This window comes from Chiloscyllium punctatum, chromosome 21 (assembly GCF_047496795.1).
Source record: "Chiloscyllium punctatum isolate Juve2018m chromosome 21, sChiPun1.3, whole genome shotgun sequence".
In the NCBI taxonomy this organism is placed as follows: domain Eukaryota; kingdom Metazoa; phylum Chordata; class Chondrichthyes; order Orectolobiformes; family Hemiscylliidae; genus Chiloscyllium; species Chiloscyllium punctatum.
Window position 1 is genome coordinate 2,180,817 of NC_092759.1, and position 24,141 is coordinate 2,204,957.

At 44.2% G+C, this 24,141-nt stretch overlaps 1 protein-coding gene across 2 annotated transcripts; it reads right to left on the reverse strand.

Moving 5' to 3' along the window:
- Positions 1 to 1,169: 1,169 nt before the first annotated feature.
- Positions 1,170 to 21,814, reverse strand: LOC140492511 (M1-specific T cell receptor alpha chain-like). Of its 2 annotated transcripts, none has more exons than XM_072591429.1 (6): positions 21,003 to 21,814; positions 19,262 to 19,351; positions 14,280 to 14,636; positions 7,984 to 8,037; positions 7,800 to 7,853; positions 1,170 to 4,509 (listed from the first exon to the last, which is right to left on the reverse strand). In XM_072591429.1, the coding sequence occupies exons 2-6, from the start codon at positions 19,317 to 19,319 to the stop codon at positions 4,304 to 4,306; spliced, it is 729 nt and encodes a 242-aa protein (XP_072447530.1). In that variant the 5' UTR covers positions 19,320 to 19,351; positions 21,003 to 21,814; the 3' UTR covers positions 1,170 to 4,303. The 2 variants fall into 2 exon arrangements, with proteins under 2 accessions (XP_072447530.1, XP_072447528.1); XM_072591427.1 differs by having other exon boundaries at positions 14,280 to 14,639; positions 21,003 to 21,813.
- Between the last annotated feature and the right edge of the window lie 2,327 nt (positions 21,815 to 24,141).

Genomic DNA, 24,141 nt, shown 5'->3' on the forward strand with positions numbered 1-24,141 from the left:
TAAGGAAAATATTCCAGCCTCTCCCTGTAGCTCAACCCCTCTAACCCTGGCAACATCCTTGTAAATGTTTTCTGAATCTTTTAAAGTTTCACAACTTTTTTCCTACAGCAGGGAAGACCAGAATTGTGCACTTAACTTCAAAAGTGGCCTAACCAATGTCCTGTTCTCCCAACTCCTATACTCAATCTGATTCTCATTGGAAAACTCCTTTCATTTAGCGACCCTTTGAGTGAACTTCCTCTGAACGGAGAGCTGTGTTATAAAGGAGGTTGTTGATATGAATCTCCATGTGAGGAAGTCGGCTGTTACAGTGTGATACTGTGTAAATCAGGGGCTGTTTATACCATCCAGTTTTCAACATTGACAGCTGATTTAAATGTAAACTTGGAATTCATTTGTTTTACCAACTGTCACCTGATGCTGAATCATCAGTGAGAGGAAGGAAGTATGGATGTTGCAAATTTATAATAGTTATGTTTTCTCCTAAGCACGAGGTGACGTGACTCATCTGGATTGGTTACATTCTAGCATCTTAAGTGGGTTATTTATAGAACAATTTTCAAGAAAGGTTTCAGAGCAAGTTCTTGAAGGTCAGAGGTGTTCAATAGGAATTGCTGGTTTTGTTTTTAGATTAGGTTCCCTACAGTGTGGAAACAGGCCCTTCAGCCCAAACCAACCCTCCAAACAGTAACGCCACCCAGACCCATCCCTCCCTGAATAGGCAATTTCCCCTATAGGCAATTTTAGCACGGTCAATTTACCTGGCCTGCATACATTTGGACTGTGGGAGGAAACCGGAGCAAACCCACACAGACAACAGGGAGAATGTGCAAAATCCAACACAGACAGTCGTCCGAGGCTGGAATCAAACCTGGGATGCTGGTGCTATGAGGCAGCAGTGCTAACCACTGAGTCACCCTGCCACCCTACTGAACGAATCGTAGTAATAAACAAACGTGTTTGAATAAGGGCTCAGCATAACATGCACACACCTGAGAATTTTATTCCCGCCTGTGAAAATAGGTGTAAGTTCAGTACAAAGTCTCCTCTGAAAAACAGCACCTTCAACCTGCATTCACCTATCACTACCTCACTACTCCCTCCCACCCAAAACTCTCCCCCGCTCCACCACCCCCTCCCTTTATCTGCAGCTCCCCTACCCTCACCCCTGGTCCTGAAGAAGGGTTATACCCGAAACGTTGACTTCTCCACCTCCTGAAGCTGCCTGTCTTGTTGGTTTCTTCAAGCCCCCTGCCGGTTTACCTTGGATTCCAGCAACTGCAGCTTTTTTTACCTCCAACTATGCAACATTCCGTCGCCAATGCACCGGGAAGACCCAATCTAGAGCTTTATACACAAGACACTTAACATGAGATTTCTACCCCAACCCTCCAGACTAAGAGGTTAGAGTACAATTAACTGAATGCCAAAGCAGTCATAGAGTCAGAGAGTCTTAGAGTCATAGAGATGTACAGCATGGAAACAGACCCTTCGGTCCAACCCGTCCATGCCGACCAGATATCTCAACCCAATCTAGTCCCACCTGCCAGCACTTGGCCCATATCCCTCCAAACCCTTCCTATTCATATACCCATCCAAATGCCTCTTAAATATTGCACCACTTTCTCTGGCAGCTCATTCCATACCCATGCCATCCTCTGCATGAAAAAGTTGCCCCATAGGTCTCTTTTATATCTTTCCCCTCTCACCCTAAACCTATGCCCCTCTAGTTCTGGACTCCCTGACCCCAGGGAAAAGACTTTGTCTATTTATCCTATCCATGCCCTCCCATAATTTTGGAAGCCTCTACAAGTTCACCCCTCAGCCTCCGATGCTCCAGGGAAAACAGCCCCAGCCTGTTCAGCCTCTCCCTATAGCTCAAATCCTCCAACCCTGGCAACATCCTTGTAAATCATTTTTGAACCCTTTCAAGTTTCACAACATCTTTCCGATAGGAAGAGACAAGAATTGCATGCAGGAGTCATACAGAGGCTTAACCAATGTCCTGTACAGACGCAACATGACCTCCCAACTCCTGTACTCAATACTCTGACCAATAAAGGAAAGCATACCAAATGCCTTCTTCACTATCCTACAACTCCACTTTCAAGAAGCTATGAACCTGCACTCCAAGGTCTCTTTGTTCAGCAACACTCCCTAGGACCTTACCATTAAGTGTATAAGTCCTGCTAAGATTTGCTTTCCCAAAATGCAGCACCTCACATTTATCTGAATCAAACTTCATCTGCCACTTCTCAGCCCATTGGCCCATCTGGTCCAGATCCTGTTGTAATCTGAGGTAACCCTCTTCACTGTACACTACACCTCCAATTTTGGTATCATTTGCAAACTTACTAACTGTACCTCTTGGCTGCAATAAATGAAAAATTGACAATCTTATGAGCAGAGTTTGGTTTTGTTTAGGGATCAGATTACTTGTATGTTGGACATTTCATGTTAAAAAAATTGAAATACAGCAACAGGACAAACATGTGAGGACCATGTTTATTGGTTGCGTTGTTAGATTCCTTCATCATGTGTCAGTTGGGAGAACTGTCAATAGATGCCATTTCAATCTTATTATAAACTTTCACCTTACAAAGAAATTGAATTATAGATTTAACCTGTTGTGTCGGTACAGAAATTGCCCCTAAATGAGCGCAGATAGGAGTCTCTTAACTCCTACTATCATCTTACCAAGTCTGAACACTGGAAAATTCAGTTCCACAAGGCAAGTATTTTCCCTGGAGCATCAGAGGTTGAGGGGTGATCGTATAGAGGTTTATAACATCATGAGGGGCATGGATAGGATAAATAGACAAAGTATTTTCCCTGAGGTGGGGGAATACAGAACGAGAGGGCATTGGTGTAGGGTGAGAGGGGAAAGATTTAAAAGGGACCTAAGGGACAGCTTTTTCACACAAAGGGTGGTATGTAAATAGAATGAGCTGTAGGAGGAAGTAGTGGAGGCTGGTACAATTACATTTAAAAGACATCTGCATATAAATAAAAAGGGTTTAGAGAAATATGGGCCAAATGCTGGCAAATAGACTAGATTAGGTTAGGATATCTGGTCAGCATTGCCAAGGTGGACTGAAGGGTCTGTTTCCATGCTGTACATCTCCACGACTGTCTGACAATTCCCTTAGCAGCCACAAGAGGTCCCAGTACATAGTGTTGCCTCAGGGAGGCCCAGGAATAGAGGCTGTGGTAGAGCGCAAATGCAAAAAAAACAGTTTAGTGGAATGCAATCTTTTTTGATTTGAGGATTAAAATACAAGAGGTAGACACCTATGAGCAGTTCCTTATGCAAAATATGTCAGAGGGAATGCAGCATAGAATGATGCCTGGGCACCAAAGGTTAAGTTACAAAGAGGGTTACATGCTCTGCAATTTTTGGTGGTAAAGGGCTGATTTGATTGAAGCTTTCTAAATATACAGAAGAACATGTACAGTCAATTTAAAAAAAAGGAAATATTTCTGCTGTTTGGGAAGTCGTCACCTGGGGGCAGAGAGTAAAAAGTTTGGGTGTTGTTCTTGGGAGTGTGTGTGTATGTATGTGCGTGTGTGTCTCTGTGAGTGTGTGTGTATCTGTGTGTGTGTGTGTATGCCTATGTATGTGTCTATGTGTGTATGTGTCTGTGTGTATCTGTGTGTCTGTGTGTGTGTCTCTGTGAATGTGTGTGTGTATGTGTATATGTGTCTCTGTGTGTGTCTGTGTGTGTGTGTGTGTATGAGTGCCTGTGTGTGTGTGTGTCTATGCATGTGTCTATATGTGTGTGTGTGCACGTGCATGTGTGTCTATGTGTGTGCATGTATGAGTATGTATTTATGTGTTTGCTTTTGTGTGTATATCTGTGCCTGTGTGTATGAGTGTGTGTGTGTGCGTGTGTGGGGCTGAAAGGAAAAGGGAGGAAATGAAGGAGTGAGGGTGAGTGAGAGGTGTGGGGAAGAGGTGAATGAGGGTCAGGGAACAGAAAAGGGGAGTGAGGGAAGGGGAGAGGGTGAGGGGGAAGAGGGTGGTGTGAGGGTGAGGCAGAGTGGGGAGGAGAGAGAGGGGAAGGATGAAGAGGAGGGTGAGAGAGCTTGAGGTGGGTGGAGGTAATTGAAGAGTGGGGAGAGGAGGGAGAGCAGGGAATGAGGAGAAGTGGGGAGAGGGGCGAGAAAGTTGAGAGGAGGGAGTGGGGGTTGGGGAGTGGAGGGAGGAGAGTGTGAGGACTGATACCAATACAAGGGTCTCTTTGCCTGGGGAGTGGGAGAAGGTTAGAAAGATCAACGACCCAGCCCGGATCTGACTTGTGTGCTACATGACTGAAACTGAGGAGACCCCTCTCCGAGCGACCCGCAAGTTCCCCTTGTAACGCCTAATGTTGTAAGTCTGGCTTCTCTGGGAAAATTTCCATCTCATCCAGACGGAATCTCCAAGGCCAGCAACCAGGGTGAGGATGACGAGGCAGAGGAGCAAGATGAAACAGCTGAGCTCCATCATCGGTCTCGCGATTACATTCACTGCAGTGGGGAACACATACACACAGTGGTCTCAAATGTGCCCCAGTTCTCAAATCCCATCCTGACTCTTTATTCCCCAAACCCATCCAAACCACCAACCCCATCCCCTTCTCGAACTCCCCAAACCCATCCCAAACATCAACCCCATCCCCAACTCCCCTTTCCCAAACCCATCCCCATTACCACCCTCTCATCAAATCCCAGAGTATGCTCCTTCCAACAACTTTGTCCCCCTCACCATTTATCTCACTCTCTTTTACTCATTCTCTCTCAGGCCCTGTCTCATTTTTTCTGTCTGTATCTTGTCTCTCTCAATTTCTCTTTGTCGCTCTGTCTCTTGCTACCCTCTGTGCCTTTCTCTCTCCCTCGCTTTATCTCCCGTGCTCTCTGTCTCTATCTTTTCCTCTCTGTCTGAGTCTTCCTCTCTCTGTCTTTCTATCTCTCACTCACTTCTGTCTATGTCTCTCTGTCTTTCTGCTGCTCCCTCTCTCTCTCTCTCTCTCTCTCTCCATGTCTCCCCCTCCCTCCATCCCTCCCTCTCTTTTTTCTCCTGCTGTCGCTCTCTCTGGCTCTCTCTCTGTCCCCCTGTACCCCTTTCTCAGTCTCTATGTGTATTCCTCTCTCTCTTTTTCACTGTCTCTGTTTCTCCTGCTCTCTTTCTCCCCCTTTCTCAGTCTCTGTGTCTCCCCACCTCTCTCTTTCTCTGTCTGTTTCTCATGCTCTCTCTATCTGTCTCTCTTTCTCTACCACTCCCTTCTCTCTGCCTCTCTCTTTCTGTGTCTCTCCCTCTCTTTCTCTTTCCATCCCTCTCCCTCTCTGTCTCATCGTCTCGCTCTCTCTTTCTCCCCCTGTCTCTCATTCCCTCTCTCTCTCTATCTCCCCACCCTATCTCTCTGGCTCTCTGCCCATCAGTCTGTCTTGAGACTGAGACTCTGCCTGCCTCCAAGTGGCAGTGTTTCTTTTGTTTTACTGAAATCTAACTGAGATTAAGCTGCTGACTCATCAAGTGCTTGATCTGACATTGGGGGACTGGAAACTTGATGAATGAAGGTAACTTCACACACACAGGAAATAAACCTGCAGCAGCTGAGCAGATGACGTGGCCCAATGCAGCTTATTCACTTTCAGTTTTGCTGAAAGTGCGGAGTCAGTGTTTTGATGCTTCAGCAGTATTTGTAAGCAATGCAGAAAACAAAGGCTCAGGGACATGACCACAGAGCTTCCCCAAAGTCTGGGACCTCTGTTCCTGCTGTGCTGGGAGGTGACAGATTTTGCAGTGAATTGCAAGCAACCCCCAGTGTTAAAACCTGTCCACCCACAGATACCCCAACATTTGCAATTTAAAACGATCAGAGGGACAATGAGGAGAGTGATCCAGATCCAGAGGCTTAGTTAGATTGATTCAGGGCTATGGGGAGAGGATAGGGCAATGGGATTAGTTTGGAGATTGATACAGAGCTACGAGGAGAGAATAGGGCAATGGGATTAGTTTGGAGATTGATACAGGGCTATGGGAAGAGGATAGGGCAATGGGATTAGTTTGGAGATTGATACAGAGCTACGAGGAGAGAATAGGGCAATGGGATTAGTTTGGAGATTGATACAGGGCTATGGGAAGAGGATAGGGCAATGGGATTAGTTTGGAGATTATTGTGAGTCTATGAGGAGAGTGTGAAGCAGTGTGACTGGTTAGGGATTAACACAGGGCCGTGTGGAGACAGTGCGGCAGTGTGACTTGTTAGAAATTAAGGCAGGCCTGTCCAGAGAGAGAGTCAAGCAATGGGATTAGTTTGGAGATTGATTCAGAGCTATGAGGAGTGTGTGAAGCAATGTGGCTGGTTTGGGATGGATACAGGGCTCTGGGGAGACAATGAGGCAGTGAGACATGTTAGAAATTAAAGCAGGACATTTTGGAGAGAGTCAAGCAATGGGATTAGTTTGGGTTTGATAAAGAGCTATGAGGAGAGAATGGAGCAGTGGGTTTAGTTTGGGATTGATATAGGGCAATGGGGAGAGAGCAGGGCAAAGGGATTAGTTTTGTTATTGATACAGGGAAATTAGTAGAGACTGGGGCAGTGGGATTACTTTGGGGATTGATACTGGGCTATGAGGAGTGTGTGGGACAGCGGGATCAGTTTGGAATTGATAAAGGACTATGGGGAGAGAGCAGCACTGTGGGAGTAGTTTGGAGATTGTCACAAGACTGAGGATGAATCAATTTGATTGTCCTGGGATTGAGACTGGACTATGGGGAATGAGCAAGCTTGTAGAATTGGTTTGGTGTTGTCATGGGGCTATAGGAAGAGAGTCTGACAGTGGAATTACTTTCAGGTACATGACTTCACACATGTGGAGTTTGTGATGATGCACGTCTATGAGAAGAGTGTGATCCAATGGGATTTACTTACAGATAATGCATTGGTGCCTGATTGATGGTTCATGCCAAATTTAGAGATTGGATTTTTAAAAAGTGGCATATAGTCTGGTCATATTTCTGAAGTTCTCTGCTGTGGTCCTGTGGCTGAGTGACATTATGAACACTACTCCAGGGTTGTGCTTGGTGATTAGGACTGGCGAATATATTTTGTTTTTAACGTAAACACTTCAGTTTGAGACTGGATCTCCACTGTGTTCACAAAAAAAAAGTAACTGCTTATCTATTAGATTGATATTTGTGACCTTTCTCCTTTTCATTTATAAACATTTGCGAGACCTTGCTAAAACTCCATAAGACAGATCACAGCTGGAGTACAGTGAACAGTTTTGGGCCCCTTATCTAAGGAAAGATAGATTGGCATTGGAGGCGGTCCAGGGAAGGTTCACTTGGCTGACATCAAGTATGGACTGACTGTTTTATAGGGACTGTTTTATAATGACAGGTTGAGTGCATTAGGCCTGTAATCACTGGAGTTTAGAAGAATGTGAGGCTACCTTATTGGAACATGCAAGATTCTTACGGGACTGGACAGGGAGAGGTTGTTTCCCCTTGTGGGAGAGCTTAGAACAAGAGGCATTATCTCAGGATAAGGGGTCACCCATTACAAAAAGTGATGAGGAGAAATTTCTTTAGCTTTGTTTTCATTGGACATTTGACAATCTTTAAGTCAGTGAACAACAATCCTCACTGTTTGTTACCCTATTAACACAGAGCTTGCTGTGATATAGGTTAAATATAATTCTGAAACTGAAACCTATCCAAAAACATATCTTTAAAATCCCTGCACCCCCTTATCTGCTTTATCAGACATTCCAAACTCTTGTTAACCAGAGACATGCTTCCCTGCACTTACCAGTAAATCCGAGGGTCAGTTTGGACACGTTTGTTCCTGGATTTGTTCCATTGCCTGAGAGAGGAAGAAATAACTTGCCTTTATAGAGTACCTTTCACATCCCCAGAAGATCCCCTTAATTCAACCTGAGCTGACACAGAGAAAGGAGCAGAACAAATCATAAAATGTAGCCAAGAAAACTTACTGGAAAAGTCTTCAACGTGTTTGGGTTCCATTCTGTGTTGATTGGTCCTGTTTCCTGGGGCAACAGAAATATCTTTATTTCCTCAGAATGTCCCAACATAATTTACAATTAATTTTTCTTGAATTCCTTCCACAACCATTAGTTGCGATGTAACGCTGACCAATTTACACACAGTAAAATCCCAAGTGAGCAAATAAATTAGAAGATTAAACAATTTGCTTTGTTTCCACTAGTTTTGCTTGAGGGTGAACAGAATAGTCAGCAGATATCATTATCCTTCTTTGATATATTTTAAAAAAACAGAAAATGTTGGTGAAACTCAACAGGTCTGGCAATATATATGCAGAGAGAAAAACAGGATTAACATTTTGAATCTGGTATGAAAGGAGCTGGAAATGGTAGTTTTTACATGATTGATGGAGGCGAAGAAGAGGAGTGAGAGAATGGTGAAGGTTCCCAGATTAAAAGACAATGGGAGTGCTAATCATGGTGGTAAAGGGGCAATTGAGATGAAAAATAGGCATAAATGAAGGGTTTAATAGGAAAAAAGTGATCCACTTTGTTGATATCAAACTCAACAAGACCCAAACATAACTTATTGAGGTGGGATAGAGGTATGGCATGTGAGATGGAAGAGTATATAAGAAAAATGAGGTCGCTCTCTGAAAGTGTGGAATTCAATATTGAATCATACAAACTGTCAAGTTCCTGAGTGGGGAAATAAGGAGTTGTTCCTCAAACTAAAGAACTGCAAATCTGCAAGGATCTTTTCTGGGGCTACTGATGTGTGTCATCTTTTATAAATAACCTGGATGAGGGCGTAGAAAGATGGTTTAGTAAATTTGCGGATGACACTAAGGTCGGTAGTGTTGTGGATATTTGGATATTGCAGGTTACAGAAGGACATAGATAAGCTGCAGAGCTGGGCTGAGAGGTGGCAAATGGACTTTTGTGCAGACAAGTGTGAGGTGATTCACTTTGGAAGAAGTAACAGGAATACAAAATACTGGTTTATTGGTAAGATTCTTGGTAGTGTGGTGAGCAGAGAGATCTGTGTCCACGTATATAGATCCCTGAAAGTTGCCACCCAGGTTGATAAGGTTGTTAAGAAGGCATATGGTGTGTTAGCTTTTATTAGTAGAGAGATTAAGTTTCAGCGCCATGATGTCATGCTGCAGCTGTACAAAACTCTGGTGCGGCTGCACTTGGAATATTACATACAGTTCTGGTCACCGTATTATAAGAAGGATGTGGAAGCTTTGGAAAGTGTTCAGAGGAGATTTACTAGGATGTTGCCTGGTATGGAGGGAAGACATTATGAGGAAAGGCTAAGGGTTTGAAGCTGTTTCCATTAGATAGAAGAAGGGTGAGAGGTGACTTAACTGAGATGTATAAGATAATCAGAGGGTTAGATAGGGTTGACAGTGAGAGCCTTTTTCCTCAGATGGTAATGGATATCATGAGGGAACATAGCTTTAAATTGAGGGGTGATAGACATAGGACAGATGTCAGAGGTAGTTTCTTTACTCAGAGAGTAGTAAGGCTGTGGAATGCCCTGCCTGAAACAGTAGTAGACTCGCCAACTTTAAGGACATTTGAGTGGTCATTGGATAGACATATGGATGAAAATGGATTAGTGTTGGTTAGATGGGCTTCAGGTTGGTTTCACAGGTCACCACAACGTTGAGTGCTGTAATGTTCCATATTCTACATTCTATGCTGCCAGAGATCTGAAACAAAAACAGAAATTGCTGGCAAATAATCAGCAGAGTATGGCAACATCCACGGGGAAAGAGAAAGCAGAGTTAATTTTGATTCTTCTTAGTTCATTGGTACTGTGGAGCCCTTTGCCACATCCTGTACAGTTATGTAGGAGCCCTGTTGAATTTCCTGTCTGGAAGAGGGCAGCTGAGACATTGATCACTGCTTAAGGAGTCATAGAGGTTATTTTTTAAATCATTACTTTTTATACAGCACGGGCAGGCAGTGGAGTAGTGGTAATGTCACTGCATTAGTCACCCAGAATGTCACGTTAATATTTCTGCAGACATAGGGACAAATACTATTGTGGATGATGGGGAAATCTGAATTCAGTATAAATCTGAACCTAATAAGAAAAATAACCTAATGGTGACCTTTAAAGCACTGTAAATTGTCATTGACAAACAAAATGTCCACTAAAGTCCTTTTGGGAAGGAAATCTGCCATTTTATTTGCTCTGGCCTATGCGTGACTCTAGGCTTACAATAATATGGTTGTTTCTTAACTACCCTCTGGTCATGGATCTTGGCTTGCCAGTGCTCCCATATTTCCTGAATAAATAAAATATTTTTTTTGTCTATTCTTCCATCTATGGAATGCTTTATACAGCTCATGTTAAAGGTGGCAATAGCAAATTGTTTCTGGAGGGATTTGATTCTCAGGAGGACATTGAACTGTCAGAGCAGTGACTGTTCCCAAACAGTGAACTGGGGATTGAACCCACAAGTTGTTGTCTTGCAGTGTTCCTATTTCACAGCATCACCGAATTGTTATTGTACAGAAGGAGGATATTCAGCCCATCTTGCCTGCACTAGCTCTTGAAACACATCCATCATAGGACACGCAAAACAGAGACACGCACGAGAATTCCGAGAAGCATGGCATTCCAACCGGAACTCTATCAACAAACACATTGTCTTGGATTCCATTTACCACCCACTGAAGGAAAGAACAGGAATTGGCATCACCACAGGAAATGATGTCACCACAGGAAATGCCATCACCAACCCAAGGAAACCTAAACACATAAATAGAAAGTGGGCCATACAACCAGTGCTTCATTCAGAAGCTCACCTAGTATGGTGACAAAACATCTGAAAACAAACCTTCCAGATCAGTGAGCAAACCTACATCCAGAACTACTAGTTCATTTTGGGAAAACTGTTCAGACTGGACAAGTTGGACTGAAGGGTCTGTTTCTGTGCTGTGTGACACTATAAATCTATGACTCCGGTCTGTCCCCCAATACCTCTGTGCACTATTTCTACTGAAATAATCTTCCAGTGCCTCCAGGTTCTTTGTAATTTTTCAGCTGCTGATAAATCCAGTTGGAAATTTCAGCCTGCAAACTTTGATGCATGATGTGTTTTATTCTCTGCCACTTGCAGCCAATGCAGGCTGCAATGAGAATATGAAGGTCAAAGTTAAAATCACACAACACCAGGTTTTAGTCCAACAGCTTTATTTGAAAGCACTAGCTTTCAGAGTGCTGCTCTTTCATCAGGTGGTTGTGGAGTATAAGACCGTAAGATACAGAATTTATAGCAAAAGCTTACAGAGTTATGTATCTTGAAAAAGACCTGGACTGTTTGTTAGGTCTCTCATCTTTTAAAACGATCATGCTGGTTTCAGTTCTTTCATATGTAAATCCCAGAACTTTTTTAAAAGTTACATACTCAAGTGAACTTTCCACACTGTAAGTAATCTAATCTAATCTAATAGGTGCCATGTCATCTCAGGTGAAGGTGTGAGGTGCCCTCTGTGAGGCTGTCTGTGTCCCAATGTTCAGACTGGTTCTATTTCTACAAAAGAGATTTACAGAGTCTTATGTGGATTCATGCAGTTTTTGAGCAAAATAAAATGTAATTCTGCAAGTACAAATTCACCTTACAAACTTATATGTGTCCGTGTGTGTGTGTTTGGAGGGCTTATGAGTGACTTTGAAAGCGTGTGAGTGTAAAGGGGTATAAGTGTGTGAGAGGGTGCGTGTGTGGGAGTGCATGTGTGAGCGTATGAGAGAGAGCTTATGTATGAGGGAATGTCTGTATGAGTGAAGGGGTCTGTAGGAGTGTGTGTGTGTTTGTACTGCAGTGGGGTCACCTGTAGTGTGACATGAAGCAAGGTCCTGGTTGAGGCCATTCCCACTGATACCCATGGGGATGGCCTCAACTGGGACCTTGGGTTGACCCCCACTGCACTACACACACAAACACACACACACATGCACACACACGCGCGCACACACACACACACTCCGACAGACCAATTCACTCATGCAGATCCTCTCTCATACACAAGCTCTCTCTCGTACACAAACTCTGTTTCATGTGCTCACATATGCAGTCCCACACTCACACCCTCTCACAGACTTATTCCCCCCTTTACACTCACACTCACAAACATACACACTCTGTTACAGACACTCATACCAAACACCACCCCCCCACACACAAACACACATACAAACTCACAGAGATAGCAGTTTAATTAATACTTGCAGAATTACATTTTATTTTGCTCAAAAACTGCATGAATCCATGTAAGATTCTGTAAATCCCTTTTGTAGAAATAAAATCAGAATGAACATTGAGGCCAGATAGTCTCACGCAAGCCACCTCACACCTTCAATGCATTATCTGAGATGACATGGGACCTATTGTTAAAGTTCACTTGAGAGTGTAACTTTTAAAAAGTTCTGGGATTTACATATGAAAGAACTGAAACCAACCATTTAAAAGATGAGAGACGTAACCAACAATCCAGGTCTTTGTACACCCCAGTCCAACTCCGGCACTTCCAAATCTATGAAGGTCAGCTGTAAAAATGAGATTGTTCACCCTTTCATGCCTACCTGACTTGATGAACTGTCTGCGATGAACACAAAAATGATTCAAGTGAGGTGTAATATTAATAAAACTCCTCTTCTTGGTCCATTTAAAAGAGCGTACAAGCTTCACAGTACGGCTGGCTATGGAGATAAAATATCCCAGCATGCACTGCAGAATAGCAAGCCTCCTATTAAAATGACGGGACCCGCTATTTCTGTTTGTACGGGGAGAGCTCAACCTGCATTGCTCCCGCTTGTCTGGCACAGTTGACGTGTCCAAAGCAACATTTCGCAATCCACAACCATGTGACAGGACACAAAATGTAGAAAGGGAAAGAGGAAGAAGAGAATGAAAATAAGGAACGAATTTTAATGAAACTTACGCCAGGCACAGTTTTACCAGTTCTATCTTGCTGCAAGAGTTCGGCTCTGATGTTTTATTCCCAGATAGGTGTGGAGGTGCTGGTGTTGGACTGGTTAAAAATCATACAACACTAGGTTATAGTCCAACAGGTTTATTTGGAAGTGCAAAACAAGCTTTTGAAGCACTGCTTCTTCGTCAGATAGCTACTGGAGTAGGATCATGGAATTTATAGGCGAAAGTGGGTACTGCAGCTGCTGGAGATTAGTCAAGATTAGAGTGGTGCTGGAAAAGCACAGCAGGCCAGGCAGCCTCAGTCCTGATTTTGCCCAGAATGTAGATTTTCCTGCTCCTCGGATGCTGCCTGGACTGCGTGTTTTTCCAGCACTACTCTAATCTTGACTCACAGAATTTATAGCAAAAGATTGTAGTGTCAAACAACTGATGCAATATATTGAACAAACCTAAATTGTTGTTAAGTCTTTCATTTTTAAGGCTGGGTTTCAATTCATTAATATGTAAATCCAAAAATGTGACTTGAAAGAAGTTCTGGGATTTACATATTAATGAATTGAAGCTTGCAACTCATTCTAAAAGATGAAAGCCTGAACAACAGTCTAGGTTTGTTCAATATATTGCATTGGTTGTATGACATTATGATCTTTTGCTTTAAATTCTGTGACCTGTGATTCTACTCCACTCGCTACCTGATGAAGGAGCAATGTTCTGAAAGCTTCCAAATAAACCTTTTGGACAGTAACCTGGCATTGTGTGATTTTTAACTTCATCCCCCATCTCCACAATGTTATTCAGGACACCTGACCACAAAGTTCCTGGTTCGTTAAACATAGGGGCAGAAAGTGAGAATTCAATAACCCCCTACCGTCTCCCCTACTCTACTATTTCATCTTTCATTTTTTTCATGGCACCATTGCCAAGTCCAGTATTGTTGCCAGTCCCTAATGGCACTTGAACTGAGTGCTTTGCTTGGCCACTTCAGAAGGCAATTAAGACCCAGCTGCACTGGCTGTCGGTATGGAGTCACATATAAGTCAAAATAGGTAAGGATGGCAGATTTTCTCTCCTAAAAGAGGAATTGATAAATTAATTTTGTACATTTTGGACGTGTCAAAAACAAACTAAATCAAATACCCAGAAAACCAATGATCGCTTATCTTTAACATACTTGTAGTTGAGGCTCTGGGGGAGAGAGTTCATAAGGTTCACCACCACAAAACACTTCTCCTCAGCTTAGTCCCAAAAGGCTGCAACTGCACATGAGCTGCCAAGCCAGTGCCAATTAAATGCTGATGCAGGCATTAGTTGAAGGGGGTGACAGTCGTGTACCTGGTATGACATGAAGCTGGGTCCCGTGTCCCTTCATCTGGATAATGGGCAGAGGCTCGAGGAGTTCAACGAGGCAGATGTAGAGGCCACTGTCACTGGTGATGGCACCACTGATGCGCAACAAGGAGCTCCTCGCTTGCAGGTCCACCTCGAGTACCAGTCTCTTGCTGGTCTTGCCTCCCTTAACGTCGCCAGGCACAATCGCATACACCTCACCTTCGGGCAGATTCCACTGCAAGGCTACCAGTTGTGATGGGTGATTGGACGGGTCAAAGTGGCAATATAGTGCCACATCATTCCCTTCCTCCACCTTCAACAAGTCGGGAGACTGGTGGACCCCACCATGAACAGGACCTCCTGCTTTAAGAGAGACAGAAAGGTAAGTAAACTAATTAGCAAAGTTAGAACATGTGAAGTTCAGTGTGAGTTTGCCAGTTTGATACAACATCAGTTGGACAGGAAGAGACAGAGAGTAATGGTGGAGAGTTGTTTTTCAGATTAGTGGCCATAGTGATCCACAGGATTTGGTACTGGGTCCACTTATATCAATAACTTAGATAAGAATACTGAAGACATGGTTAGAAAGTTTGTAGATGACAACAAATTTGGTCAAAATAGTGGACAGTCTAGAAGGTTATCTGAGAGTGCAAAGAGATCAACTGATTCAATGGGCTGAAGAGTGGCAGATGGAGTTTAATTTGGATAAATGTAAGGTGTTGCATTTTAGTAAAACAAACAAGGGCAGGATTTGTACAATTAAAAGGAGGGCCTTGGGTAGTGTTGTAGAACAGAGACGCAGGGGTTCATGTGTATAATTCTTAGAAATGTAAAGACAAGGTGGTTAAGAAGGTGTTTAGCATGCTTGCCTTCATTGCTCAGGCTTTTTAGTAAAGAATTAGGATGTTATGTTGAGGTTAAACAAGACATTGAAGCAACCTTTTCTGGAGTCCAGCTCCAGTCGCCTTGTTAAAGGAAGGATATTATTACGCTGGTGAGGATTCAGAAGAGATTTACCAGGATGTTGCCAGGAATGGAGGGTTTTGAGTTCTAAGGAGGGGCTGCATAGGCTGGGACTTCTTTCACTGGAATGTAGGAGATTGAGAGGTGAGCTTACAGAGGTTTATAAAATCATGAGGGGTGTGGACAAGGTGATGACAGGTGTCTTTTCCCTGGGGAAAAAGGTGGGGAATTACAAGATTTGGGGAAATATTTTTAAGGTGAGAGGAGAAAAATAAAAAAAAAGACATGAGAGACAATTTTTTTCACACAGAGAGTAGCTTATGTGTGGAATGAATATCCAGAGGAAGTGTTGTAAGCGGGTACAATTACAGCACACAAATAGGAAAGGTTTGGAGAGGGATGGGCCAAGTGCAGGCAGGTGGGACTAGTTTAATTTGGGATTATGGTCAGAGTGGACTGAAGGGTCTGTTTCCATCCTGTATGATTCTCTAAGTCAACCCCGACCATTGAATTGGACTGGACCTGCTACCTCGGCTTAGCTCAAGCCCCAGACCCATTGAAGAGAGCAAGGTTTGTATTTATATAGTGCCTTCCCGCAACCCTGAGGATGTCCCAAAGTCTGTTGCAGCCAAGAAAATTGGATTGTGACTACAAGAAAATTTTATTGTAGAGCAACCAATCTGCTCATGGTAAGTTCCCAGTGTGAAAATGACCAGATTTTTATCTCATAGTGATGTTAGAGTGATGGAGGATAGAGTTGGGTCCAGAGTATCATGGAGAAGGAATTTATTTAAAATCTGACTGTGAGACCTTTCAGCTCCACTTGTGAGAGCAGGTGATTAAGTCTCTTGTCCCAAAAGTAGTGCCTCTGACAGTGCGGAAGTCCCTCAGTGCTGCAAAGGGAATTCTAGTCTTAGCCTTCTGGAATGGGACACAATCCCAAGACCTTCTGACTCAAATGTGAGGATGCTATCTACCACGCCACATGCCACGCGTGATCAAAGGTGTCTCTCCAGTGCAGTTCCTGAAGAGGGTAAAACTTTTTCATGGAATCGTTCAGCATACAAGACGTTAAACCGATGCCTGGATCAAGTAGGAAGAAGAAGATTACCTCAATAGGCCAGGCACTGTTCATTATTTATTTAACATCACTGCCAAACAGATCATCAGTCATTGTCACATTGGTGTTGGTGGGATCTTGCTGTGCATACACTGACAGCCATGTTTGCTACATTTGAAGAGTGACAACTCTCCAAACCCTCAATCAGTGGCTCTGAAATGCTTTGGGATGTTCTAAGATTGCAAAAGGTGCTACTCAAATGAAAGGCCTTCTTTGGACAGATCAACTCTGAGATAACATTGGAGGCAAAGCTCCTTGCTCAAAACCTGCCTCTACACTGTCTCCCACCAAACACTCACAGGACAGGGACAGCACGGGGTTTGATACAGAATAAAGCTCCCTCTACACTATATCTCAGGAAACAGTCTCAGGGCAGAGACAGCATAGGGTTATGATTTGGAGTTGCTGGTGTTGAACCGGGCTGGACAAAGTTAAAAATCACACAACACGAGATTATAGTCCACCAGGTTTATTTGGAAGCACTAGCTTTCGGGCACTGCCTCTTCATCAGGTGATCGCAGGTTCCACAAAGGTTAGACACAGTGTAATACTCTCTCGACACTGTTCATCAGCAAAAACTCCCAGGATAGGGACAGCACAGGGCTAGGAATAGAGTACAGCTCCTCTAAACTGTCTCCTTCAAACACTCCCAGGACAGGAATAACACAGGATTAGATACAGAGTAAAGCTTCCTCTACACTGTCCCCATCAAACACTCTCAGGACAGGGTTAGGTACAGACTAAAGCTCCCTCTACACTGTCCCCATCAAACACTCCCAGGACAGGGTTAGGTACGGACTAAAGTTCCCTCTACACTGTCCCCATCAAACACTCTCAGGACAGGGTTAGGTACGGACTAAAGCTCCCTCTGCACTGTCCCCATCAAACACTCCCAGGACAAGGTTAGGTACAGACTAAAGCTCCCTCTACAGTGTCCCCATCAAACACTCCCAGGACAGGGTTAGGTACGGACTAAAGTTCCCTCTACAGTGTCCCCATCAAACACTCCCAGGACAGGGTTAGGTACAGACTAAAGTTCCCTCTACAGTGTCCCCATCAAACACTCCCAGGACAGGGTTAGGTACGGACTAAAGCTCCATCTACACTGTCTCCATCAAACACTCTCAGGACAGGGTTAGGTACGGACTAAAGTTCCCTCTACAGTGTCCCCATCAAACACTCTCAGGACAGGGTTAGGTACAGACTAAAGTTCCCTCTACAGTGTCCCCATCAAACACTCTCAGGACAGGGTTAGGTACAGACTAAAGTTCCCTCTACAGTGTCCCCATCAAACACTCTCAGGACAGGGTTAGGTACGGACTAAAGCTTCCTCTACACTGTCCCCATCAAACACTCCCAGCTCAGGGACAACACCGAATTAGACACTTTTAAACTGCAAGTAAACTGAATGTAAAGCTTACTTTACTTTTTAAAACTGAAAATAAAGTTTCCTCTACCGTTTTAAACTGACAGCAAAGATCTCTCTACACTGTCGAGAGTGTGTTGGCTGGAAAAGCACGGCAGGTCATGTAGCATCCAAGGAGGAGGAGAATCGATGTTTCGGGCATAAGCCCTTCATCAGGAATGCCTCTCAAAACTGCCAGGACAGGGATAGCATAGCGATACATGCAGATAAAGCTCCTCTTCACAGAAGCACCTAATGGTTCCTGCACAGACAGAGGCCATTCACGCTGTCGGCTCTATACTGGCTTTCCGTAGGAGCAGGTCATTAAGTGTCTCACCATCACCTTCCCCCTGTAATCCTGCACTTCCTGCCTTTTGAATAACACAGTGCAATTCCCTCTTGGATAACTCAATTGACCCCAGTCCCACTGCACTCTCACGGAGGCAGAACAGGAAATTCCTGAGGAGAACAAAGATCAAACCAGGAAAGTACAGAGAGATTCATATCAGCAAGACAGGTTGGGAAGCAGTGAGAGAGAAAAAGAGACAGAGAGAAAATGAACAGCCAGAAAAATACTTAGAGATGGAGAGAGCCAGACTGAGTGTTGAATATTTTTTGGAGGTAAAAATGACAATATGAAATTTTAAAGAAATGTTGATAAGATGGATATTTAAATAGACTGATAGATCTACAAAAAAATGACAAGACAAAAATATGAGGAAAACCTGTGTTAAAGTGTTGCCTCTCATTTTAAAAATGCTGATTTCTTCTCAGCAATAGTGATACTTTTGAAGGTAGATGGGAGGTCAAGGCACCACATGACTCATTAGAGAGAGATATATAAAGCTTGCAGAAGGTTAACCTGGAGGTCACCACATCTCAGGTGAGGGTGGGGGGGGGGGCAGTTGAGAAGGATTATCCTTCATGGTAACTCTATGGTAGTACGATATGCAGTAAACCCACTATCCCTCCAACTGAGCTAACTAAACTGAACTATGCCCTAATCAGCAGCGGAATAGATAAATTAGATAGATAGACAGACAGACAGAGGGATGGATGCAAAAGCAGAAATTGCTGGAAAAGCTCAGCAGGTCTAGCAACATCTATGGAGACAAATCAGAGTTAATGTTTTGGGTTGAGTGACCCTTCCTCATAAGTTTTAGGGCTAAGTTTAAGGTTAAGACTAAGTTTAGAGTTAATTCTGAGGAAGAGTCACTCATCCCGAAAACATTATCTCCGATTTCTCTCCACAGATGCTTTCAGACCCACGGAGCTTTTCCAGCAAGTTCTGTTTTTATTTCTGATTTATAGCATCTGCAGTTCTCTTGGTTATTAGATAGATGGTGGACAGAGAGATAGACAGACAGACAAAAATGTGGAAAGGTAGTTTGATAGATAGGTAGATATGTAGGTTAATAGATAAATACATGGCTAGATAGATAGATAGATAGTTGACTATGAAATGGAAGGAGGATGATTTCTCCTGTTCTATGTTACCTTGAATTAATAATAGCAAGAGACTGATTCCAGTCACGCTGGAGAGCTTCATATTCATTGCCAGCCACAGGCTGCTCAATAATCTTGGGCCTGCAGGAAATTCACAAACAGCAGAGTCTTACATTGGAGAACCATCACCCGCGAGGAATGAGGCTGGAACTGAGTCCTGTGCAGAAAGACCTCAATTCTGAACTGTGTTCCTATTCTCAGTATGACATGCATTAGCCCTGTCAGGGCATGCTGGGACAATTTTATTCTGACTCACTGTCTCTGCTGTCGCCATGGAGAACCACTTAACTTTTAACCTCTTTCAATTTCCTCTTTGATTCCAGGACAGATTGCACAAGGATGAAGCTTGATTATCTTGTCTTACACAATCTCTCCATGGAGTCTGCGATCCTCTTTCAAGCTCGCCATCAACTTCTTTGCTGACATTGCTCCCAGTGCAACAATTTTAACCTCCAAGTCTCCATGTGTACCAATGGTTCTGAGTTGGAGGTGGTGAGAGTGTCAAGTTCCGAGGAGTAAATGTCACCGACGATCTATCCTGTTCCATCTACACCAATGCTCCATTCCCTCACACTCACACACTTCCTCATCCCCTATCAGCCCTACATCCTGATTCTATAGTCCAGACACGTGGTCCCATATCCCAATCCAAACCCCTTCATTGAACTCTATATTTCTTATTCCCCCCCACCTCCCAATCCATCACCCCCCACCTGATATTTCAAAGCCACAGCACAATCCTCCATCCAAATCTTACATTGCAACCTTCTATTCCAAACTCAAATTCAAATTCCTCATGTAACTCCCAATCCTAAATCCCTGATGCTTTCAAGCCGTCCATGTTTTCCAATCCAACAGTTGAAATTTAGATCCCAATCTTTCATCCAAACCTGGATCCAAATACAACATTGCAATGCTGTATTCCAAATTACATTCCAAATCCCTCGCCTACATCCAAATTTCTAATCATGACCCATTACTGTTTTCCAATCCAACAGGGCAAATGTACAAAAACAGATCCCTAACTTACATCACAACTCTCCATTTGAATCCAAATTCATAACCCCTGGACCCTGACCTTAAATCCCAATCCAAAATCTGCAGTCCTAACCCAACCCAATGTTGCCTCCCAACAGGTGAAGTTTACATCCCAATCTTCTCTCCAAAATCTAGATTTTACATCCTGACTCCACAACTCAATCCTAGTTTGAAACTGTTGGGTTTCAATCCAGCATCTCAAACCTGCATTTCAATTCTATGTTCCAAATCTGAATGCCAATCTTGTATCCCAAATGTTCAAACCGAACATTCTACCTTCGCTCTGCATTTAGGAACGACTTTATCGAAGCACCATTCCCTTTTTCTGATATTTGACATTTAAATTGGGGAAGGGGTGATTTAAAATAATGGGTTTAAGCCATGATGCCTCTATAGTCGACCACCCTCTCAGCAGCCCATGTCGCAGTTAACCTAGGATCGTTGAACCAACCTCCCAAAGTCTACTAAGGCTTCATGACTTCAGGAAAGGGTTGGAGACAAACTTCAGGAAGTGGAGTGGTGGACACTTCCTGTGTGTGTACCAATGGTTCTGATTTGGAGGTGGTTGAGAGTGTCAAGTTCCGAGGAGTAAATATCACCAACCTGTACCATCCACACCAATGCTACAGCCAAGAAAGCCCACCAACGCCTCTAGAGGGCTAAGGAAATTTGGCATATCCACAATGACTCTTACCAATCTTTGCAGATGCACCATAGACGTTTTCCAAGATGGCGGCACAATGTAGGCAGTGATCGGACTCCTTGACCTATCCTCTCCAGACCGGCCGCTTCCTTCCCTTCTTTCCTTACCCTTTCAGTCTTCCTTCTTTTCCATTTCTGCATCTTCTTCCTGTTGGCAGAAAAAGTAGCATTGCAGAGGAAGGCAGGTGGAGCAGGTCTCTTGGCAAGGTGACAGCCTGGCCTGGCCTGGGAGCGGAGCCAGGAAGTCTTGGTTGTAGTAGGCCTGGAGCCTGGGTACCAGTTAGAAGTGATGGCAGCGGAGTTGGGGCTTTTGGTTTTGGGGCGGGTGTGCAGCATTTGTTCATGGCCAGGCAGCAAAGGTGACCCTAGGTGGGGTAGTCGGGTGGGGGTTTAAGGATAGCTGATTACTGACATCTTCTGTCACTGATATTGCATTACTTAGTGAACCACTAACTGAGGCCACTATCAAGAAAGTCATTGACCAACAGGGCTACAAAATTGACCTCCCTCCTTTTGTTGACTTCCCCTTCAATGAGTAATCTCTGGGCCTTGACTGTTGATAGAGCAAAAGGGCACATTACTGGCTGAAGCAGAGTGGCTTGGTTAGGAGTTAAAAAAAACAGAACGCCACTCTAACCCACAGTGCGGGTGGTCAGGTCCAGACCAGCCCAGAGACTGGGTCCCTTCAAGAGCAGGCTGGGTCAGTTCCTGACCTGGCTGACTGCAGGTCGACAGGACAGGGTGGTTACAAAACAGACAGAGGCCATTCAGCCCACTGAGCCTTCCCACAGTCAATGTGGAGCAACCAATGTTTAGCAGACAGCAAACATTCCACTGCCCATCGAGTTGCATTGCTCCCCACTCAGAACCCATCACCTCAGTCTCCAATATGGTCTACACATTACAGGAACAGGCCATTCAGCCCATCTCGGTCCCTGCTGGAATTGAGGTGAAGGCAGCTAGTCCCACATGCTCTCCTCAGAGGGAGGCCCATTGCGTGACGGAAAGAGCAGGAATCCTTCACAATTCCTCGGACAATGACTCTCTCTCGGTGGAGATGAGTGGAGGGGATTGTGAGGAGGTGGGTAATACAAATGGGAAGGGAGCAGCAGATGAAGGGCCTCAGTGTTGTTGGCATGAGAGATTGAGAGATCGAGTGTGGTGACCAATCAAAGGCCTGGCACGTGGGTGAAGCCTCAGGCTAGTTGTTAGGATTCTGCTGCCTTTGGCAGCTCTCAGCCTTGGCTGCAGGCCAGAGGGGAACAAGCCCATCACAGCAGTTTCTTCACCCATAGGCCAGACAGCTATGAAGAGAGATGTTGTGAGGGCAATGCGATGGGGACAAGATGACAGTCAGATCTCATCTTTTGCTGATACATGTGATTTGCTGATCAAAGTCCTATTCGACAGTGAACTGAGGGGAACAAGATCCCTGGACAGAGCCCAATAAGGTGCTGCAGACAGCATAGGGTGAGATACAGAGTCAAGCTCCCTCTACACTATCCCCATCAAACACTCCCAGGTTGGGTCCATTGCTTTTCATTATTTATATAAATGATGTGGATGTTAACATGGGAGGTATAGTTAGTAACTTTGCAGATGACACCAAAATGGGAGGTGTCTGGACAGCGAATAAGCTTAGCTCAGAGTACAACGGGATCTTGATCAGATGGGCCAATGGGCTGAAATGTAGCAGATGGAGTTTAATTTAGATAAATGTGAGGTGCTGCATTTTAGCAGGACTTATACACTTAATGGTAAGGTCCTGGGGAGTGTTGCTGAACAAAGAGACCTTGGAGTACAGGTTCATAGTTTTTTGAAATTAGAGTTGTAAGTAGATAGGATAGTGAAGAAGGCATTTGGTATGCTTTCCTTTATTGGTCAGAGCATTGAGTATAGGAGTGGCTGTACAGGGCATTGGTTAAGCCACTGTTGGAATATTGCGTGCATTTCTGGTCTCCATCCTGTCAGAAGAGTGTTATGAAACTTGAAATATTCAGAAAAGATATACAAAGATGTTGCCAGGGTTGGAGGATTTGAGCTATAGAGAGAGGCTGAACAGGCTGGGGCTGTTTTCCCTGGAGCTGACAGTCGGACACTGAGGGGTGACCTTATAGAGGTTTACAAAATCATGAGGGACAGGACAAATCAACAAGTTATTTTCTCTAGGGTAGGGGAGTCCAGAACTAAATGGCATAGGTTTAGGGTGAGAGGGGAAAGATATAACAGGGACCATAGCGGCAACTTTTTCACACAGAGGGTGGGACATGTATGGAATGAGCTGCCAGAGGAAGTGGTGGAGGTTGGTACAATTGCAAATTTAAAAGGTATCTGGATAGAAATATGAATAGGAAGGGTTTAGAAGGATATGGGCCAAGTGCTGGCAAATGGGACCAGATTATGTTAGGATATCTGGTTGGCATGGACAAGTAGGACCGAAGTGTCTGTTTCCCTATGACTCTGACTCTATGACAGTGAGAGGTAAACATTATTGTGTTATATCTCAGTTCATTCGGTGAAACCCAACATATCTTTCTGATCCTTATGGCTTGTTGCACATGGCAGAATAAAACTTGAAGCCTGGGAAGAATTTTCTTTGACACTCCCTGTTGTAGTTTTCGCCCGGGGGGAGACTGGGAAAATCAATTTAGATTACATTACAGTGTGGAAACAGGCCCTTCGGCCCAACAAGTCCACACCGACCCGCCGAAGCGCAACCCACCCATGCCCCTACATTTACCCCTTACCTAACACTAGGGGCAATTTAGCATGGCCAATTCACCTGACCTGCACAGTTTTGGACTGTGGGAGGAAACCGGAGCACCCAGAGGAAACCCACGCAGACACGGGGAGAACATGCAAACTCCACACAGTCAGTCGCCTGAGGGGGGAAGTGTACCTGGGTCTCAGGCACTATGAGGCAGCAGTGCTAATCACTGTGCCACCGTGCCGCCCATACACAAGATTCAAACACTTCAAATATAGTCAGTCATCCCAAGATCTTCACTTGTGTTCAGCACACAGTCATGGATCATTCACAGAAATGCAGAACTGTTCCACCATGGAATGAGGCCATTCAGCTTGTTGGCCGATACTGACACTTAGGAGCAATTCACTAAGTGTCCCGCCAT